General features: G+C 43.6%; 1 protein-coding gene across 3 annotated transcripts in view; it reads left to right on the top strand.

Moving 5' to 3' along the window:
- Positions 1–23,443, top strand: part of LOC109916955 (echinoderm microtubule-associated protein-like 6) — a 252,063-nt gene that overhangs the window by 83,893 nt on the left and 144,727 nt on the right. For all 3 annotated transcript variants that reach the window (XR_007262962.1, XR_007262961.1, XM_048601482.1), the window contains exon 7: positions 19,244–19,370. Coding sequence is in view for 1 of the 3 variants with exons in the window: in XM_048601482.1 (XP_048457439.1) it covers positions 19,244–19,370 (127 nt within the window). In the remaining 2 variants the exon portion in view is untranslated. The remainder of the gene's footprint in view (positions 1–19,243; positions 19,371–23,443) is intronic.

Raw genomic sequence — 23,443 nt, 5'->3', positions numbered from 1 at the left:
ATTTGACAGACTAGAAGGAGCTAGAATGCAAATCCCATCACCAGCCTCTCTCTCTCTTCCTCATTGTATTTTCTGGCCCTGCTGTTTAAGTTTCCTTTCCTCTACTTGGTCTCATTCCAACCAGTTTCCTCATTATTAACCTGTCCTCCAACTCTGCTTGACCTGAAAAATACCCTTCATCTAAACATAATATATGTAATACAACAGGAATACAATTATGAAATAACTGCACAGAGACTGGTATCCTGTCACCAAGTCACCCCTTATTTACTTGTGTACATTGGCTGTGGCCAGCCAGCTCGGAGTCAGTCCTCTGAATTGAAGAGTTGCTAAATCTCCTGGTTATGTTGGTCATCTAGGGCTTACCTGACTGGCCCAGGTTAACAACCCTAATCCAGGATCTCACAGTCAAGATCCAGCTGGTTTCAATCTCTTCATCCCCACCTCAGCACACACCCCTCCCCCCACTAAGTCCAGGGATGTAGGCCTGGTCTTTCTCTCATAGCTTTTCTTGCGATGTTTTCACCCCAGGTTCAGTTGGTTTGACTCGGACTCTGATTCGGGCGACGTGTACCGAACTGTAGCCTATCTCTTGCATTCGGAGCATCTTGGGAGAATTTCCTCCTCTTTCTCCAGCAGTAATGGTATTGAGGCTGTATCCATCTTGGACTCTGAGGCTTCCTCAACACTAGATGGAGAGGGAGAACCAATAGTTTCTGACAGGGCGTTTGACTGTTCTGAGGGGCCAGGTGTGTTTTGCTTCTGACCTGTTTGTGAGGTATCAGCTTTCAGGTGATCCACGTATTTGTTCAGGACTGTATCATTGGTGTTCCTGTTGCCATTTCACCCTTCCCCACAGGTCTGGAAATATCAGGTTTAACCTGGTGCGGAGTCTTCGCCCCATCAGCAACTCTGCTGGAGCTGCTCCTGTTGTTGCGTGCGGGGTGGTCCTGTAATCGAACAGGAATCAGGGCAGTTTGGGATCATGTGACAGTGTAGGCTGCTTCTTTAAACCTACCTTCAACATTTGGACTGCTCTTTCTGCTAGACCTTTGGACGATGGCTGGTATCGAGCTGCCCTTATATGCTGAATGCCATTTAACTTTAGGAATTATTCAAATTCCCTGCTGGTAAATGACATCCCATTGTCTGTGACCAATACTTCTGGGAGTCTATGTCGATAACAATGCTCACAGCTTCTCAGTCATCATCCCTGAGTTTGCCAAATGAACTTTATGCACGTCTAACCACTTTGAATGGTCTGGCCTAGTCGACATGCAACCAAGTTCAGGGTTTACCCGGCCATTCCCACGAATGTAAGGGTGCTGCTGATGGTAATTTCTGCCCTTGTTGGTACTCTGAGCACTGCCCCACCAATGCAGCTATGTCGAAATACCAAACCTACCTTCTCTATCTGGGCAAATTTGTGTTCAGCATCAGCCAAAGTCCAGGAAGCGTACACTATCGGGCATTCCTCTCTGCCGGGCCACTGACACTGATATCGTACGGGGAGGCATCACATGTGAGCATTGCCTCTCGCTTTGGATCGTAGTGGGCCAACATCTTAGATGACGACAGCTGCTTTTTCACTTCCCTGAAGGCTACTTCTTGGCTATGTAACCATTTCAACGCCTGACCTTGTTCAATAGCAGGTGTAAGTGTGCAGAGATGGAGGCCTGGTTGTGTATGAATTTTCTGTAAAAATTCATTAACCCAAGGAAAGACCTAAGCTCTGGTACAGATGTGGGAGCCAGGGCTTCTTTGAGCACCCTCACTTTATCTTTCAATCAGTGTGACCCAGTTTTGTCAAATCTGTAAGTCAAGTAGGTTTAAGCACAGTGTTCATTTTCTCCAAGTGCTCTTTATTGGTCTTCCCTGTTATTAGTAAATCATCCAGATAAATGGCAACCTAGGTAGCCCTTGTAAAATGTTCTGCATGGTCCGCTGGAAAAGGGCACAAGCTGATGATACCCCAAATTGTAGTCTTGTATATCAATACAAATCCTTATGGGTATTAATTGTAGCGTATGTCTGGGACTCCTCATCTAGTCGTAATTGCAGGTGGGCGTGGCTCATGTCCAGCTTCGTAAAGGACAGCCCCTCATCCACTTTGCGTACAAATCCTCTATGCGAGGGATCGGATATTCATCCAGGGGTTGAGAAGCGGTTTACCATTTGCTTAAAATCCCCACAGAGGCCAACTGAGCCGTCAGGCTTCACAATCGGTACAACTGATGCTGCCCATTCTGCAAACTGCACTGGTTTGATGATTACCTTCGCTCTCCAGCGTCCTGATTTCTGCCTGTACTTAAATGGCACCGGGCAAGCCCTGCAAAGTCTCAGAATTGCTTCCTGGTCAACATGTAAAGTGGCTTTGACCCCTTTGATTGTCCCAATCCCTTACTGAAACACTCCTGAGTATTTCACTAGGACTTTACTGAGGCAGCCATTTTCTAATTGAAAAATGTTGAGCCATCTAGGTGAATCTTTCTCAACCAATTCCACCCAAATAGGCTTGGGCCTGAGCCTTTTGCTATCATCATTGGTAACTGTACCAGTTGCCTCTCATAGGAGACCAGAACGGAAGTCTTACCCTTAATTTGCAACAGTTCCCCAGTCTATGTTCTCAGTCTGGCTAAGGTCTTGCACGAACTAAGGTTTGGAGTCGTGAGCGAATCTGGTAAAAGACAATTTCTGCAACCATACACACAGCTGCACCGGTATCATCCTCCATGGGAACTGAGTGAGCATTTAACCAAACATTAATTTTAATCGCTTCTGATTTGGATGTTGCTAAACAATTTAATTGTTCCAACCCACATATTGAGGGACTTTCCAGGGTGTGCACTCTTCTGGGTTCCAGCCTACAGGTTTTCTTACAGTTACTTCTTACTTTCTTGTACAACTCCTTTGCTGTCTCAAGTCCGCTTACTAGCAGCAAGTATCATGGTGTGCCAGCCCAGAACCTGAACAGCATTTTAGCCACTTGGCTGAGGCTTGGCTATGTTGTAGGGTTCTGCTACAGACTAGCCTAGGGACCCCTGCTCAGGATACGACCTGCATGAGGCTCTGTGATTGCCTACACTCAAGTGGTGTTCCCCAAGCTCAGTCGGACAGGTGAGGGAGTCCACTTTCATTGGAATGCCCTGTAGCTCCCGTGCTCCACTTGCCACATTTTCTAGTGACAGAACCAGTTGTAGTGTCTGACTGAAGTCCAGTTGGGCCTCAGCTAGTAGGCGCTTCTGCACGGTTACATCATTAATCCCATGTACCAAACGGTCTCTCAGTATCTCCTTCAGGGTTAACTCAAAATCACATGCTTCTGCCAGTTGTTTCAACCTTGTCAAAAACCCCGATGTGGGTTCTCCCGGTTCTCTAACAGCCGAATAAAACTGGTAGCATCTCAGAATTAGAGGAAGTTTGGGCTCGTAATATTTCTTCCCAACTTCATCAACTCTTGGTAGGTTTTAGTATCTGGTGCCTCTGGGAAAGTTAAGCCCCTTACAACCAAAAATGCTACGGGTCTGCAAGCAGTCAGAAGGATTAATCATTGCTTTTCATCTGCCCCAATGTCATTTTTCTGGAAAAGATATCATATTCTTTCCAGATACTGGGCCCAGTCTTCGACATTAGGATCGAAAGAGTCAAGCTTCCCAAACAAAGGTATGATGCCAGAAATGCTTACTCCAACTCCAAGATGACTATTGCAAGCGAATGTTCTTCAGGCATGTACTATTTTCTCCTGTCGCCACTGAAATAACTGCACAGAGGACAGTATCCCATCACCAGTTCATCCTTTATTTACTTGTGCAAGCTGGCTAGTCACAGCCAGTGTACGGTGGAGTCAGTCTCCTGAACTGAGGAGATGCTAAATCTCCTGGTTATTTTGGTCAACCAGGGCTTTCCTAATTGGCCCAGGTTAACAACCCTAATCAAAGATCTCATAGTCAACAAGATCCAGCTGGTTCCAATCATTACAGTTTAGTATAGAAAATAGATGTTATATTTGATAAGGAATATATTTTTGTTGCATACTTATAACTAGAACATGAGAAATAGGAGCAGGGGATCAAATGGCCTGTCAAACTTCCTTCACCATTTGATAGGATCATGTTGGTCTTCTACCTCAACCTCGCTCTCCTCCCCACTGTACGTATTCTGCGATTTGCTAAGGCAGTCTGTCTGTTGTGACCTTAATTATAATAGTTGGTGGAACGTCCACAACTGTGTGGGATAAATAGTTCCAAATATTCACAACCTTTTGAATGAAGGAATTTGACCCCAGTAGCTGTCCTAAATGGCCAATCCTTTATCCTGAGCAATGTTTTAGATTCCCCAACATGGAAAAACAACCTCTTGGTGTCTACCCTGTTAAACATCTTTGTAATTGTGTATACTTCAATGAGATCACCTCCCTTTCTTCTGAACTGCAGAGAATATAGACCCAATATGCTCAATCTGTCATCATAGAACAACCACTTACTTCCAGAGTCTAATCTAGAGAACATTTGCTGTATTAACTCCAATATGAGTCTATCCTTCCTTTAAATATGGAAGCAAATCTGTGTAAGTATTCCAGTTATGGTTTCATCAGAGCTTTGTACGATTCTATCAACACTTATGTATGCTACATTTTAGTAATAAAGGGAAATATGCCATTATCTTCCTATTTATTTGCTATGCCTACATATTAAATTTTTGTCTTCCTTGTACAAGTTCACACAGGTTCCTCCGAACACCAGCTTTTACAAATTCCATATATTTTTAAAAATATTCTGCTATTCAATATTTACTAACAAAGTAAGTAACCTTAAACTTCCAACATTATGCTCCATCTGCCACCTTGTCGCCCACTCACTTAATCTGTCTATATCTATTTCTATCCCCTTTGTGTCCTTCTCAAAGCTGGCCTTCCCAACTAGTTTTGTATCATCAGCAAACCTGGATATTTTACTCTCTATCTTTTTTCTATGTTATCAATATACATTGTGAATAGCTGAAACCCTAGAATTGAACCCTAGAGCCTGCCACCTCAAAAATGGTCCGTGTGTCCCTAGCCCTGGCTTTCTACCAGTTAATAAATTCTGTATCCTTGCTAATATATTTCCCCAAACCAATGAGTCCCATTTTGCTTATTAAATGTTTGAGTCACATCTTATTAAGTGCCTCTTGGAAATCCAAATGTACTGCATCGACTGATTCCCCTATATCTGTACCACTCAAAAACTCCAATAACAATGACAATATCATTTCTATTAGAACTATGACCTTTCATTTACAGAAAGGGAAAGGGAACAGACATGAAGCCATTACAGGCTGAACTTCATTCCCACAATGTCAACCAGATTTTGGCATTGTGATCAAAAAACATTATGGGCAATGTCAGCTTCCTCCAACCCAATGTCCTTGTCCTCTTCCGCAGAAGACTGCTCCCATTTCCCCAGTTCGTCTGCATCCAGGACATTGCCTCTTATCTGCTCCAATTATGCAGAGCACAGCATGCCAGGATGATGTGAAACATTCGGTCTACAGTGAAGTGCATGGTCCCCCTCCACCCAGTCCAGGCAGCAGAAAAGCATCTTCAAGAGCTGTACACTTTGCTGCAGCATGTCTGGTTGAAATGTGAACAGCATTAAACTTGCGTTCTGCATCAGTCAAGGGGTTGCGCAACAGTTTCATGAGCCATGGTCGCTGTGGTTAATCATTGTCACTCAGTAAGGAATCTGTACAGCCTCTGGACCCTCAAACACATCAACTATATGAGGAGATAGTAGGAACTGCTGATGCTGGAGAATCTGAGATAACAAGGTGTAGAGCTGGATGAACACAGCAGGCCAAACAGTATCAGAGGAGCAGGAAAGGAGGAAAGAAGGAAAGTATATGAGGACACCCCAGAATGTACAAGCCACTGCATTTGTCAGGGTAATAGGCATTCACCTCCAGAAAGTTGTAATGGTGAGCACAGAATACTTGGACATTAATCAAATGGAACCCCCTTCCTGTTGATGAATTTCATAATGTAATGATACAGCCCTCTCAGTGCAACCTGTACCTAGGAGAACCCAGCTATGTTCCTAAATCCAACTGCCCAGGCTGCACCACTGACTGCATCTTGGGGAAACAAAATAAACATAGATGACCTCACACAAACAACATCAGTCGCAATGCTGATGCATCTGTGGGTGCATGACTGACATATTCCATATCGGTCTCCCACTGATCCCTGGAAGGAGCCAGTCACATGGGAGTTCAGTGACCTTCACTTCACCGAAAGAGGATGGCCCCTACTCCTGCAGCCCTTAGGTTGGACATAGCACCTGTCACAGTTCCGTTAATGTTTCCTAGGACACACAGTTTACGTCAGCAATGACCTCACTCATGCTAGGAAGTATAGAGGCCAGACAACTCTGGGCCTCCAGCAGATTCCACACATTTTGAAGGGTTCTGCAGTTATGACCTCTTCTTAAACTAGGTGCTTCTCAATCTCTATTGTGGACTGCTGGTGCTTCTGGGCTTGCCGTCAGTCCTGCTCCTCCTTCATCTGTCTTTGCCTTAGTTAGGCAGCTGCAGTGTCCAACATTCCACCAGCAGCAAGGCATTTTAATGAAAATTGGTCAGTGAAGGAGCAAAAGCATTCATAGATCTCAATAATTAGTGGTGTAGTCTCCAGATGAGTATAATTTGCCACACATGAGACATACTGGACATGGATGATGGGGTTCAATTCTGCATTGGATATCTGCATTCTGCCACAGCATATGTAGTCACTTGCTGAATATGCTATGCTGGCTCAGTGACCACCACCTATCAGCAAAAAGGGACTCCCTGCAGCACAACACCAGCCCCCAAATCCTACATTCGTACCAAACTTAAGTGATACATGAAGACTCAAACCTGCACAGGACCCTTGGTGATGGAACTGACTGGGGCTTTCCATCAGCCAGCACTGGCCTTTTGTATTGTCACTGCTGCCATCTTCAACATTACTGTGAAGCCCAAATTCAAATTACAGCATCAATGGCATGTAGCAAATTGCCTTTGATCAGCATTTGACCACTCAAAAGCCTTAATCAAAGTGCATATGATTGTAATTTCAATGGAGTTGCAGTTTTCAAATGCCTGCTTCATGTTTTTGTTGGTGCAATGTTGTGGTGTCCAGAAAACATGAATTCTGCACTTTTGGCCACCAAATTGACTCTTACTCTGCCCACCCTGAGCATTGTTCCAGCCTGTTTCTAGCAGCAGTTCACATGTAAAGAGGGGCAAGTGTTAGCTGGCAATGCAGATTAGGTTGGACACCATCAGTACATGGTACTGCCTGTCAGCAGGTACCTACCCATTCACTGCATGTTCCCTACTATTGCACTCTATTTCAACCCATCCCCAAAAAGGAGACCCACCATATTGAACTTCATCTAGAACTGTCCTCCCTGCCCTGAAACCCAAATTATATCTTGATGATGCCCGCCTTTTTATCATTCCCCTGTGGAGGGCAAGGTGGCGGTCACAGTTAACAATCCTCTCTCTTGTAGCCTGCCATACCATCTGGTACTGTTCTGAATTCCACCCATTGAACTTGTGATTCACCCCATCATTGTCATAATCTCCATTACTATAAATGCCTCTGTTTTCATCCTTGACTCTCCTATCCCTTCTGTCCTTGAACCCTCTGTGCCCGTATAGACCGCCCTTTGAACTCTCCTGAAAGATCAACAAACTGACATCCAGGACTGTATTCTCCCCAGCCTCTGACAAAAGAGATCCTCACTGTCCAAACCCCTGATTGGTGCATTTGCAGCTCCCCTAATAATGATATGTGATTCCCCTGACTGCTTGTGCGGGCTGTACAGGAGTGATCACTGAACACTCAACCAGCACCACACTATACTGATTGTGAGCATCTAAAGTGGATGACTGACCGCATCAAAGCCATTGAACTTAAAACAGGCCGTGTCTCTGACTGACAGGACAGGCTCAACAGGAGTGATCACTGAACATTCAGACCGCATGGCACTTTACTCAGATGTGTCCCTTGACTGTGAACAGCTAAAATAGATGACTGACCATGTCAAAGCAATTGGACTATGTATGGGCTGTGCCCCTGACTGATGGTACCAGGACCTCCTAATGAAAGTGGCCCCATTGACTGGACTGAGGACTAACCCCAACATTTCCAAACATAACCTTTTGATTGAATGAATGTGCTGTATATTTGCTGCACAGACAGCTGGCACATGCTGTAGCTGTTATGTTGATGTCTTGTGTGCTGATCACCAAGATGATCTCCCCTCACCTCTCCCACAGGATCATTCAGTACTGACAGGCATGACAAGCAGCCTGTCTGTGTACCTGTGCTAAGCAGCCCCTTATAACAACAGCTGTGTAAGTCTTTGACTCTGGCTCATGTGCCAGCAAGCTAACAGGCAAGGCACAGGGCATGCAAGGCTTGGGTGGATGGTGTAAAAATGTGAGTAGAAGCAAAATGAGCAAGCACTAAGAGAGCAAGTGACCAGCCCTGAGATGCAGCTTTGTCCATCCCTTGAGCTGGATGCCTGTATGTGTGCACAAAGTATTCTTGCTTCACCCTTCTCATTGCTGCCTGCCAGTGCTCACAATATCTCCTGACAATATCTGGGCAGTACCATTATTTGATGAACTATGGTCTGTTCTTTATCCACAGGTTTATGTGAATGTCCCCACTTCCTCGTCAGAAGTCTGTCTTAAATATAATGCCATTTTGGAACTCCTTCAGCTTCAGAATGAGCTGTCTATGCTAAGTTATTAAACCTGGATCTGTTTCATAAGTCCCAATTATTGAAGGCATGCTAATCTCATTCTTAAATAGAGTTATAGCTGCCCTTTGTGGTATTACTGTGACTGCTGATGATGGACTTTATTTAGCCATTGCTCTAGTCACTGTACATGATGGGAAAATACCTAGAATTTGTTCTCGCAACTGTTCTGTTTCTTTAGCCTCAGTAGGGATTTCCATCATTATAGGTGAAACCACAATTTTCGCTTCAACCAAATTATTCCATAACAATAAATCCAGTCCATCTACAATTAATTTCTTAACGACCACAACTACTGTTCCAGGCAAGAAGTCATATTTGAATTGGACTTTGTACAATGAAACAAAATATTCTCCCAGCTTTCCCATTTACCAACACTTTGGCTTTTGTCAAACTCCTGGGAGGGAAAACTACATCATTTTATAGCAAGAGAAGTTGCGTAGCCCCTGTGTCCCTTGGTATAGTTGTGAATTTGAATGCTTCATTTGAAACAAATGGGGTTATCTTCCCTTTAGACAAAATGCCTTTATATATCTCTCTCCTCTTTGTCATATATCTCTTCTTAACATCCAGGTCCCCCGGATTACCTCTTTACCTCTGGTCACTTATTTGTAGTTACAGCTACAATTTGATCTGTGGCATTTTCCTCCTGAGTTCCCTTTTTGGACTTATTCTTAGATACTGCACTAAAAATTCCATGCATTTCTGTTGTAACTTCTCGAATTCTGAGTGAATTTGTCCTACTTTATCATAGTGGAAGAACTTCAGACTTCAATTTTCACCTCCACCCTCAGTACTTTACCTTCTCATCGTAGGAAAGATGTTGGGCCATTCCCAGCTATCCATTCTTTACCCTAGCTACTTGTCCTCCTTTTAGCATCACACTTTCTACCCTTTTCAAATTTGTGATGAAAGGGAAAAAAAGTTAGTTTTATGGATTTGCTCATAATCATCTACCTTTACCATAATCATTATTTCTATCAATTGAGCAATTGCAACTCTTTAGTATTCAGCATGGGTTTTTATTATGGAAGATGTATGAGTTTTTAAATTCCTGTAAAAGAATAATCTCTCTAAGGACTTCATACATAGTTTCAGCTCCTAATGCTCTTATCCACCTGTCAAAATGACTTTCCTTAACTCTTTGAAATTCAGCATACATTTACCTGGCTGTTTCCTCAAACTTCAAAATCTTTGCCTAAATGCTTAAGACACTAACACTGCTGCAGCCAATATAGATTTTATTACAGCATCATAGAAACTTCCTCTGAGAGAGAAGCGCAAATTTCCTGTGTTTAGCCAACATCTTACTCTATATGGGCAATGTCCAAGTTCCCTTTGACCAATTGATTTGTCCCACTGTGTCCTCAAAGTACTCAAAGAATGCCTTCACATTTTTTTCCTCAAATTCTACTATGTAAATACTTCCTTACTGCGTTTTAGGTTATGACTCAGATTGTCATCAGAAACTGCATCAACATCTGATGTCTTTTATTTACATGCATCACTTTAAGCTGATGTTCATGTTTTCTCCCTTTTCCTCTTTTCTGCCTTTTCTTTCCTTTGCAAATCTAACTCTAAGTTTCTTTTTTAATTACAACTCCCCTTATTTGTCTTTTTCTTCCCTTTTGAATTCCATCTCCAGTTTTTCATCTTTTCTTTATGTTCAAGATGCTTTCATGATAACTGAATATCGCCTGATTCTGCTGTTTCACTACCCAGAATACTTGGTCTCTATTATATTTCTTATAAACACAAATGCTGTGCAAGTACTTCAGTTATATCTGCCTTCTTACTTCTAGCAGGCAAAACCACGATTTGTACAGTTATTGAATGCATTGGTTGAAATTTTCTAAAGTTTCCTGGATTCTGGAAATATCCCTGCAGATTGGAAAAGCTGGGGGCGTAATGCCCCCTATTAAAGAAAGGAGGGGGACAGCAAATAGGAAACCAGAAACAGCAAAACATCTATGATTGACAAAATGCTGGAATCTGTTATTAAGTAAATAGTATCAAGACATTTAGGAAATTTTCAACAAACCCCAGAAAGGTTTTATGAAAAAGAAATTGTGTTTCATAAATTTATTGGAGTTCTTTGAGGACCTATGAAGCAGGTTAACTAAAGGGGAACCAGTAGATGTAGTTTATTTGGATTTCCGAAGGCATTTAGTAAGCTGCTACATTAAGGTTTACTGCATAATGTTCAATTGTGGTCACCACATTACAGGAAGGATGTGAAGGCTTAGGAGAAGGTGTAAAAGAGGTTTACCAGGATGCTACATGGATTAGAGGGTAAGAGCTATAAGAAAATGCGAGAAAAACTTGTGTAGTTTTCTCTTGAGCAGCAGAGACTGAGGGGAAACTTGATAGAAGTCTATAAAATTATGAAATGCATACATAGGGTTGATGGTCAGAATTTTTTTTCCCAGAGTTGAAATGTCTAATAGTAGGGGCATGCATTTAAGGTTGGAAAGGGAAAGTTCAATGGAGATTGAGGGACAAGTTTTTCATACAGAAAGTGGTAGGAGTCTTGAACGCACTGCTAGGGGTAGTGGTGGAGGCAGATACAATAGGGGCATTTAAGGGACTTCTAGATAAGCACGTGAATATGCAAGTAACGGACATGGACCAGTGGCAGGCAGAAGGGATTACTTTTATTTGGTGTCATGTTCAGCACTACATCATGGGCTAAAGGGCCCGTACGGATGCTGTACAGTTTGATAGTCTATGTTCTATTAAATAAGGGCAGCTCCTGGTATTAGCAATAATATCTTCGAATGGGTAGACCGTTGGTAAACAAAGAAGAATCTGAGAGGATAAATGATTCATTAATCATAAGCTTATCCAATAGGCAGTCCCAGGCCACAGTGTGGATCACCAAGTGATCCAATATGGCCTGCTAAGCCATTGTTCTAAATGCATTTAAGTATAACTGGAAGATTTTGCAAGGTGTATTTCTCCAATCAGAGACCTTTTTTACCATTAGTGAGTGCATCAGCTGTAAATGATGGAAATAAATGCTCTATAGTCATAGCAGTGAATACTGAAATGTATTTTCACTCAACCTGACACTTGGAGCCACAGCGATGAGTTTGCAGAATAGGGACTGGGAGTATTTTACGGAGACACTGTCTTTGGGAGGTAGAAAATGAGAGTTGACCTGTCATGAAGAAGAGGAGGTGAATGAGAGTTGGGCCACTGAGAGGTGGGAGGAGGTGGGAAGAGGGAGAAGGAAAGCGGGGCCCGGGGGGTGGGGGGGGGGGGGGGGGGGGGGGGGGGTGAGAAGATACACTGGCAAGAGAAGCTGTGGGTACAGCAGCAGCACAAGCCAGGATAGCTGGAGTGTTAGACTGGGCAGGAGGAAGCACATGTTGACATCATCGTAGCTGTCAGGTACTGCCCCTCTGCGATATTAATCACCCAACCTCCGGGCCTGTATGACTCAGTGCATGTGTGTGTGTGAGTGAGAGTAAGAGTGAAATGGGTGTGTCAGACTGGTTGTGTGAACATGAGTGGATGGGTAAATGGCTGTGTATATGAACATGTGCAGTTTCGTGTTTGAGTGTGGGTGGTGAGGGTTTTGGAAATAGGCAGACTGAACCAGACACAGAGTTGCCCTTTTCGTTCTCCCCCGCCGACGCCCCCCAGCCCCACCCTCCTCATAAAACATAGGTGCAGCAGGCTGGGAGAGGAGGAAAACACAGGATGATGGGCTATCCATTTTCACAGCCCACTTTTATTTGAATTCAACCTCAGTCAGCTTCGTGTTTGTCCCACCAGAGATAAACCAAGGGGAGTGTCAGTTAAACCTAGCTCTTTAACTCAGCCCCAGTTCTTACTCACTTTCCTTGTGATCAGGACTTGGAGCCTAGTCTGCCTCTTTCTGGCTCTCCTTATAACTTGTAGTGATTGGAACGAGGCCAGGTGGATCACATTGTGTATGAGATCCCTGATTTGGGCCTGTTAACATGGGCTAATCAGGGAGTCATGGCTGATGGATATAAGGCAGAGTCTTGGAGATTTTCACTACTCTAGGGACTGACTCTGAGCTAGTTAGTCAGAATCCATATACTGTACAAGTGTAAGTAAAGGGTGAGATAACAAGGTGTAGGGCTGGATGAACACAGCAGGCCAAGCAGCATCAGAGGAGCAGGAAGGCTGACATTTCAGGCCTAGACCCTTCTTCAGAAATGGGGGAGGGGAAGGGGGTTCTGAAATAAATAGGGAGAGAGGGGGAGGCGGATAGAAGATGGATAGAGGAGAAGATAGGTGGAGAGGAGACAGACAGGTCAAAGAGGCGAGAATGGAGCCAGTAAAGGGGAATGTAGGTGGGGAGTTAGGGAGGAGATAGGTCAGTCCAGGGAGGACGGACAGGTCAAGGGGGCGGGATGAAGTTAGTAGGTAGGAGATGGGGGTGGGGCTTGAGGTGGGAGGAGGGGATTGGTGGGAGGAAGGACAGGTTAGGGAGGCGGGGACAAGCTGGGCTGGTTTTGGGATGCGGTAGGGGGAGGGGAGATTTTGAAGCTTGTGAAGTCCACATTGATACCATTGGGCTGCAGGGTTCCCAAGCGGAATATGAGTTGCTGTTCCTGCAACCTTCGGGTGGCATCGTTGTGGCACTGCAGGAGGCCCAGGATGGACATGTCGTCTGAGGAATGGGAGGGGGAGTTGAAATGGTTCGCGACTGGGAGGTGCAGTTGTTTAGTGTGAACCGAGCGTAGGTGTTCTGCAAAGCGGTCCCCAAGCCTCTGCTTGGTTTCCCCGATGTAGAGGAGGCCACAACGGGAACAGCGGATGCAGTATACCACATTAGCAGATGTGCAGGTGAACATCTGCTTGATGTGGAAAGTCTTCTTGGGGCCTGGGATGGGGGTGAGGGGGGAGGTGTAGGGGCAGGTGTAGCACTTCCTGCGGTTGCAGGGAAAAGTGCCGGGTGTGGTGGGGCTGGAGGGGAGTGTGGAGCGGACAAGGGTGTCATGGAGAGAGTGGTCTCTCCGGAAAGCAGATAAGGGTGGGGAGGGAAAAATGTCTTTGGTGATGGGGTCGGATTGCAGATGGCGGAAGTGTCGGAGGGTGATGCGTTGGATCCGGAGGTTGGTGGGGTGGTACGTGAGGACAAAGGGGATTCTGTTTTGGTTGTTATTGCGGGGAGGGGGTGTGAGGGATGAGTTGCGGGAAATGCGGGAGATACAGTTGAGGGCGTTCTCGACCACTGAGGGGGGGGATGTTGCAGTCCTTGAAAAACGAGGACATCTGAGATGTATGGGAGTGGAATGCCTCATCCTGGGAGCAGATGCGGTGGAGGCAAAGGAATTGGGAATAGGGGATGGCATTTTTGCAGGAAGGTGGATGGGAAGGAGGTGTATTCTAGGTAGCTGTGGGAGTCGGTGGGCTTGAAATGGATATCGGTTTCTAGGTGGTTGCCAGAGATGGAGACAGAGAGATCCAGGAAGGAGAGAGAGGTATTAGAGATGGTCCAGGTGAACTTAAGGTTGGGGTGGAAAGTGTTGGTGAAGTGGATGAACTGTTCCAGCTCCTCGTGGGAGCATGAGGCGGCGCCGATACAGTCATCAATGTAACGGAGGAATAGGTGGGGTTTAGGGCCAGTGTCGCTACGGAAGAGGGATTGTTTCACGTAACCTACAAAGAGGCAGCATAGCTTGGGCCCATGCGGGTACCCATGGCCACCCCCTTTGTCTGTAGGAAGTGGGAGGAATTGAAAGAGAACTTATTGAGGCATTCCACTCCCGTACATCTCAGATGTCCTCGTTTTTCAAGGACTGCAACGTCCCCCCCTCAGTGGTCGAGAACACCCTCGACTATGTCTCCCGCATTTCCCGCAACTCATCCCTCACACACCCCCGCCCCCCCCGCAATAACAACCAAAATAGAATCCCCCTCGTCCTCACGTACCACCTCACCAGCCTCCGGATCCAACGCATCATCCTCCGACACTTCCGCCATCTGCAATCCGACCCCACCACCAAAGACATTTTTCCCTCCCCACCCTTATCTGCTTTCCGGAGGGACCACTCTCTCCGTGACTCCCTTGTCCACTCCACACTCCCCTCCAGCCCCATCACTTTTCCCTGCAACCGCAGGAAGTGCTACACCTGCCCCTACACCTCCCCCCTCACCCCCATCCCAGGCCCCAAGAAGACTTTCCACATCAAGCAGATGTTCACCTGCACATCTGCTAATGTGGTATACTGCATCCGCTGTTCCCGTTGTGGCCTCCTCTACGTCGGGGAAACCAAGCAGAGGCTTGGGGACCACTTTGCAAAACACCTACACTCGGTTCGCACTAAACAACTGCACCTCCCAGTCGCGAACCATTTCAACTCCCCCTCCCATTCCTCAGATGACATGTCCATCCTGGGCCTCCTGCAGTGCCACAACGATGCCACTCGAAGGTTGCAGGAACAGCAACTCATATTCCGCTTGGGAACCCTGCAGCCCAATGGTATCAATGTTGACTTCACAAGCTTCAAAATCTCCCCTCCCCCTACCGCATCCCAAAACCAGCCCAGCTTGTCCCCGCCTCCCTGCCCTGTCCTTACTCCCACCAATCCCCTCCTCCCACCTCAAGCCCCACCCCCATCTCCTACCTCCTAACTTCATCCCGCCCCCTTGACCTGTCCGTCCTCCCTGGACTGACCTATCCCCTCCCTCACTCCCCACCTACACTCACCTTTACTGGCTCCATCCCCGCCTCTTTGACCTGTCTGTCTCCTCTCCACCTATCCTCTCCTTTATCCATCTTCTATTCGCCTCCCCCTCTCTCCCTATTTATTTCAGAACCCTCTTCTCCTCCCCCATTTCTGAAGAAGGGTCTAGGCCTGAAATGTCAGCCTTCCTGCTCCTCTGATGCTGCTTGGCCTGCTGTATTCATCCAGCTCTACACCTTGTTATCTCAAATTCTCCAGCATCTGCAGTTCCTACTATCTCTGTAAGTAAAGGGAGACTTGGTGACAGGATGCTGGCTTCCCTGAAATTATTTCAGTGACGACAAGAGAAAACATATGCTTCTGAAGAAAATTCCGCCCAACAGTCGACTTTTAGTTGGGGGAAGCTTTCTGGCATCATGCCTTTATTTGGGAAACTTGAGTTGTTCAAACCTGCCGTCGAAGACTAGGCCCAGTATGTGAAAAGAATGCATCAGTTTTTCCTGGGCAAATGACATTGGGGCAGACATAAAGCAACAAATAATTCTTTTGACTGCTTGTGGACCCCACATTTTTGGCTATTAGAAGCCTAACTTTCCCTGGGGCACCAGATACTAAAACCTTCTATGAGTTGAAGGATTTAATGAAAGAATATTACCACCACAAGCCTCCTCTAATTTTGAGACACTATCGGTTTTGTTTGGCAGTTCGAGAACCAGGGAATCCGTATCGGGATTTATGACGAGGTTAAAATGACTGGCAGAGGCATGTGATTTTAGGTGAACCCTGAATGCGATGCTGAGAGACCTTTTGGTATGTGGGTTAAATGTCAGAACCATGCAAAAGCACCTCGTAGCTGAAGCCCAACTGGACTTCAAACAGGCACTATAACTGGCTTTATCATTAGAAAATGCGGCAAGTGGAACACATGAGCTGCATGGTACACTGATGGAAGTGGACACTCTCACCAGCTCACCATCTGAGCTTGGGGAATACCACTTGTAAGCAGTTGCATAGTCTCATGCGGGACATAACCTGAGCAGAGGGCTCTAGGTAAGCCCACAGCAAAACTCCAAAACAAAGCCGAGCCTCGGCCAAATGATTAAAATGTTCTTCAGGATCTGGGCCATCACGCCATTGCAGTTGCTGCTGGTATGCAGACTTGAGACAGCAAATGAGTCCTAAGAGGCCTGACCTGAGTAAGAGAACTCATTGGCTGGTATCCAGGAGAGTGCACACCCTGGAAAGTCCACCTATGTGTGGTTTGGAACAGTTAAATAGCTCGGTGGGGCAGTGCAAAGAATGCCAACAAGGACAGAAATTACCATCAGCAGCTCTCCCACCTTCGTGGGAATGGCCAGGTAAACCCTGGACTCAGTTACACATCAACTATGCCGGCCCTTTCATGGGCTCAATGTTCTTGTTCATTGTGGATTCTCATTCATAGTTGGACACGAATAGAGTTCAATCGTCAGACTTGGGGACGATGATGTAAAAGCCGTGAACATTGTTTGCATTGCGTATACTCCCGGAAGTATTGGTCACAGACAATGAGATGTCATCTACCAGTCGGGATTTCAAGTATTTCCTAAAATTGAATGGCGTTCGGCATATTCAGAGAGCTCCGTGCCACTCATCATCCAATGGCCTCGTGGAGACAGCAGTCCAAACGTTGAAGGCAGGCTTAAAGAAACAGCCTGCAGCTTCATTCGATACCAAACTCTCCCAGTTCCTGTTTGATTATAGGACCACCCCTCACGCAACTACAGGGATAGCTCCAGCAGAGTTGCTGATGGGGAGGAGACTCTGCATCAGATTAAACCTGATATTCCTGGACCTGGCAGAGAGGATGAAATGCTACCAGGATCACCAAAGCCGGCCACATGCCTCCTCTGAGTGAGAGAGATAGTTTAATTCAGGGGGCACAGTTTGGTATTGAAACCACGGAAATGGCCCTAAATGGGTACAAGGTGATGTCGACGTGAGGTCAGGTCCCATGACAATCAAAGTTCAAGTAGGTGAGGCAGTCCTGAATAAACATGTGGATCACAATGAAGTTGCTCCCTCATAAATGGGGCAAGAGCAAAACATATCCAGCACCTCAGAACTGCCAGAAAGGCTCCCCCTCTGTTTAGCATCAAAGAATCCTCAGTGTCCAGGATGGATGCAGCCAATGTCATAGCCTAGATACCATTGCTGCCTGAAGAAGAAGAGGAATTTCTCCTGAGATGCTCTGGGCGCAAGAGACGCACTACGGTCTCGTACGTGCCACCCATGTCCAAGTCAGAGTCGGAGGAACCAGACCTGGTGCGAAAACATCCCAGAAGAAGCTACAAGAAGAAGAACAGGCCTACATTCCCGGAGAGATTAAATAAGCTCCTCATGGGACTTCTGCCTCTCCCAACTTTATGGACAAGAGGCATCCTCCAATAATAGCATCCTTTCTCCTCCTCACTCTGTTTTAGGCACTTCAAAAGAAACTGTGAATTTCACACCAACCATACTATTAAATGGGCAGTGTAATGATAGAGTCAATTGAGCTTTTAACAAACTCAAATTATCCTTAATTACAGGGTAAACTCTAGTGGTGATGGATTAGTCCTATATTACATGCCCTCACACCAAAAACACACCCAGCAGAGGCATGTAATATTCAGCCCCGTATCTTACTGAGCTTTGCTCACCAGCCCCTCCACACGAGAAAAAATTTGAAATGTGGACCCCATACAAAAAGGTTGGACAATTTTGGCATACACGGTGGTAAACTGACTATTTGCCTACCATAGGGATTAGTGCCAGGGCCCGTTTACCTGTCATACAGTTAGGATAATTCCTCAACTACTGCTTTAATTGCATATTATCACTTAAACCCAGGCTAGTATACGTGAGCACCTCAGTTCACTAACACGCACAGACCAGAGTTTGACTCCAGTTTTTAACCCCAGTTCATGTGTATTCTTGGGGATGAAAGGATAAACATGTCTTTCACTCGCTGCTGACATTTTCCCATCATCTCCTCATTTTAAAAAACTCATGCGCAATTAAAAGTTCAATATCTCCATTCATGATCCAGGGTTTTATTAATTGTTGTGATAATGTATTGTAAGAGTTTGGAATTGAATTCTACTTTAATGGTACAACTTAAGTCAATCACAATTAAAGATCAGTTTTGAAAGAATCAATCTATAGTGCCTCTGGGTTTGACCAATTAAAGGACTGCTTCGAGTACAATCTAAAGAAGTTTCACAAAATTAAGTTTTCACAACAAGTACAGGACAATTCTTAATAAAAGTAGTGGACTCAATCAATTCATAATATAAAACGAGCTCTCAATTTCCAGTTGTCTTTGGTACCAGCTGTGCTCCCATTGACTGAAGTTATCCTACTGTCTTCTTTTTTTTAGTACACTGTACCACTTAGAACTAACCCTTATCAACGCTTACTAGCCATTATGCCCCAGACATGATTAGGATAATCTTGAGCTCCAATTGTCTTGTTAATGCATGAAGCATTCGTGGTGAATCATGGATTGGCTCGGTGGTGTATCATCAGTTCCTGATTGGTTGAACAGTAATGGTCATCTTAGTGGCATCACTTCTTACTGTCTCTTGAGTCATTCTTTGACATTTTAATCATTTTAAAAGATCACCGCTCCTTATTTACCAACTCCATAGATCTTTACCAAGATAATACTGCATCAATGAGGCCAATTCTGTATCTGAATGTAAAACAGAAGAAGATTGCTTTTTATTATTATTTTCAACAATTGATTCTGCATTTTTCTAGGGTATGACAGTGATGTTGCAAAAGAGAAGTCCATTGATTACACAACCAAGATCTATGCAGTTAGTATCAGGGAGATGTCTGGCACAAAGCCACATCTTCAACCAAAAGAAGTCTCAACAGAAGAAAGGTACATTATTGCTTTGGAAATCCACCTTATTGTCAATGTTGATTACGTTTTATTAAAGTTAATAATCGTTCTCATTGGTTTTTGTTACACTTTGATTTAGATTTTTTTGCCTGTTCTTAATGAAAAATTTTATCAAAATATACATCTATGTCTACCTTAGAAAATTCACAGCACAAGTTAAATAATACATATTGGATATTGTAATAGTTTGAACATCTGTGGAATAAAAATAACTGTCTTAAACCTTAACCACACTATGTTAGTTGAGGTATTTAAACAAGGTTCTTTCTTTTAGGACAGACTTAATGCATAAACTAAAAACTTACTGAACATACTTAATATTATTCTTTAATATTTTGCATCCACAGTGGCATCAACAGCTTTTACAATCAAATTTTAGGATTTGCAGGGGATTTTTTTTTTTAAATCCATGTGTTCTTGTTCAACATACAAGCCATTGCACGTGGCAACAGGAAACTAACATGCTAACATGTCACTACAACATTTAATGAATCTGAAGAACAAAGTAGTTGTAGGAGAAAATAATGGTGAAGGCTAAGGTTAAAGAAGATTATTAAAGACAAGAGCCAAAGTATGGGGACGACAATTCAACAGGATTCAGAAAAATGCAAATTTTTGAAAATAGCAGTCTTTGACAAGTTTGTTAAGATTAAAGAAAAGGGAAAAAGTTGAAAGAGAAGTACTTGGTGCAGATGTTATCATTTCAGAAAAATGACATTACTTAATTTCCAGTCTGACCACTGAAATCAATGTGATATTTCATGAAATGCTATTATGAGGATTTGGCTGTCTATCCCAATTCCCAATGCTTGCCAGAAGTTAGCATTGCACTTTGCTTATGATGAAGTGCAGCAAAGTTTTAGACCATGACTGACAATGATTGATCTTGCTTGTGCCAGCCCAATGCTGCTTGAACCTTATAAGTATTCTTTAATCAGTTGTCTCAACTCTCCACTGTCTTTCTACTGACCAAGACATTGTGAAGGCAAATCCCCAATTCAAGAACTGTAAAATTTCTTGATGGCATCCAGACATTTACCTGTTTTAAAATTATATTCATAAGATGTAGCATGTTTAAAATTTTTTTGAAAAAGAATTGCAAATATTTGTGTTATTCTTGGGTTATAGACGGAAAATTTATGCTGGGTTCTTGTTAGTAGTTATTGCTATTCAGTTGTTTTGGCTGATAGTAGTTCTTATGTAAACATCAGATGGGAGGTCTTGTGGTGCAATGTGTAGTCTCCTTGCCTCTGAATTAGAAGTTCTGAGTTTGAGTCCACTCCAGGACTTAATGGTCATGGAAGGTGCATTCATAACATATCCAAAAAACCTCATGATCAACATGTAAACCCTTCCAAAATACTTGTGGCTGGCAGTAACAGCAGGAGAATCTCCTGGTCAGCCCTGCTCTGTGTGGAGTGGTGATCTTCTAGCTGTAGCTCCTAGAAACAGGTTAGTAATCTGTTTCAGGAAAAAATAGCAGCTAAGGGAATAGGCATAAGCACAAACTTTGTCTGCCTCATAGACCACTAGACGTCAAAAGGGAACAAAAGAACAAAATCAGGTGACTCTTGGCTGTGATGCCCTCGCAATTGAACAATCTAATATCATTACACATTGTTATCCATGATGATTAGAGTCTTGGGCCAAGTACTGGAACGTGGATGTGAAACCATATACTTACATGACTTTACAAGAGGACCATAAACCATAAAACATAGGAGCAGAATTAGGCATTCAGTCCGTCGTGTCTGCTCCAACATTCAATCATGGCTGGTGTGTTTCTCAACACCATTCTCCTGTTTTCTCCCTGTAAACCTTAATCTCTTTACTAATCAAGAACCTATCTATCTCTGTCTCAAATACACTCCATGACTTGGCCTCCATTGTCTGCAGTGGCAATGAGTTCCACAAATTAACCAGCCTCGGGTTTAAGAAATTCCACCTCATCTCGGTTCCCAACAGTTATCCCTTGACTCTGAGGTGGTGCTCGGGTCCTACTCTGTCCAACTAGTGGAACTATCTCTTCTATGTTCGGTCAATCCAGGCCTCTCAATATTCTGTACTTTTCAATCAGATCCCTCCTTTTCCTTCTAAACTCCGAGTACACAACCACACTCTCCAACCACTCCTCATATGACAAGCTTTTCATCCCCAGGATCATTCTTGTAAAACCTCATCTGAACCCCTCCAATGCCAGCACATCCTTCCTTAAATATGGGATCCAAAATTGCTCGCAACATTCCAAATGCAGTCTGACCAGAGCTTTAATCAGCCTCAGCAGTACATTTCTGTTTAATATTTCATTTGCCCTCCAAACTGCCAACTGAACCTGCATGTCAACCTTAAGAGAATCCTGAACTCTGACTCCCAAATCCCTTTGTGCTTCAGATTTCTGAAGCCTTTCCTCATTTAGAAAATAGTCTATGCCTCTGGTTCTTCTAAACTCACACTTTCACACGTTGTATTCCATCTGCTACTTCTTTGCCCACTGTCGTAGCCTATGCAAGTTCTCTGCAGCATCCCTGCTTCCTCAGCACTTCCTGCTCTCCACCTGTCTCTGTGTCATCCGCAAACCTAACAACAATTCCCTCATTTCCTTCATCTAGTCATCAATGTATAACATGAATAGTTGTTGTCCCAACACAGATCCTTGCAGAAGTCCACTAGTCACGTGCTACCATCCTAAAAAGGACCCCTTTATCTCTGCCTCCTGTCAATCAGTCAATCCTCTAACCACGCCAGAACCTTGCCTTTAACAACGTGTTCTTATGTTATTTATCAGCCTCCTGTTGAGCAAGTGGTTGAAGCCTTTTGGAAGTCGAAGTAGATCATTTCCAATGGCTCTCCTTTGCCTGCTTTGCTTGTTACAAGAACAAAGGGAGAACATTGAACAATACATATTAATTGTGTGAAGAGAACTTATGGAAGTATCATATACTTTGATATTTGGTGTGGAATTAAGATTATGATTAATTTCAGTATTTCCAGATATTACATTGAAGTGTCCTTAAATGCTTTCCAATGAAGTAGATTTAAGTATCCTTAGAATAAATTTGTAGATGGTAATTAAAAAGTAATAATTCTTTGTTTCATTTTGCTGCTTAAATGAATTGACAGTTTTTTTAATGAAAAAAATTTAAGGTCAGTTACTAAACAACTCTTTTGCTGTGATGTGATTAAAAATATACTTAGTTGAATATTTTCCCATTATTGCATTTGCAACATTTGAATTCTATTCAAACAACATCCTTAAAATCAAGCCTATCTATTCTGTTGCTCTGAAGGTTTTGCTTGATGTTTTGAATGGTATAGTAGTATGTGAAAACACTGTAATGATTAACTTCTTTACTGAATGAATACTAAGTATCAGTAAAATTAGTAGGTTTCTATATTCAAGTGTCTCTCGGCTGCTACTTCTACAGTGCTTAAATCAGCATTTAAATTAGTCTGCTGACCACGTTTTGACAAATATTATTTCAACTAGTAAAGTGCCTGAGTACAACTCTCTGACATCTATAATATTAAAATCATGCACAGTAATAAAGTGATGGGTTTATATCTAAGTAGATGATCAACATGAATTTGTTTCTCCTCATTGATTCAGTCTAAACCATACTTCATTGCAAGTATCAAAAATCCACCATTTCATTTCACACAAATCAATAGTTTCAAGTGTTAAGCTATGTCAATGTAAAATTTTAGTCCTTATTAACATACTGAAGATAGTCTGATGGCATTGATACTGTCTTGTAACACGGCAAAGCACACTGATTAAAATGTTGGTTAATGACTCCTCCAGCTATAGATTTGATTATTACCAGCACTAACAGTAGACGTAAGCTATCTTGACTACTGAATAAGATTATATAAGTACGAATAAAGTAAATAAAATGACGCAAATGTCTTCCTCACCTGTTTAGCAATATGATCACAATGCAAATTTTCTACCTGAAAACCTGAAAGTCTATTGGTAGACTCAGTCACTGTGCAGTTACTTTAAAATTTTGAACAGCTGCTAAGAAACACTTAACATTGTATTATATTTTAAC

This window comes from Rhincodon typus, chromosome 9, assembly GCF_021869965.1.
Source record: "Rhincodon typus isolate 14 chromosome 9, sRhiTyp1.1, whole genome shotgun sequence".
NCBI classification, from domain to species: Eukaryota; Metazoa; Chordata; class Chondrichthyes; order Orectolobiformes; family Rhincodontidae; genus Rhincodon; species Rhincodon typus.
This window is presented reverse-complemented; position numbering and strand designations above follow the sequence as displayed.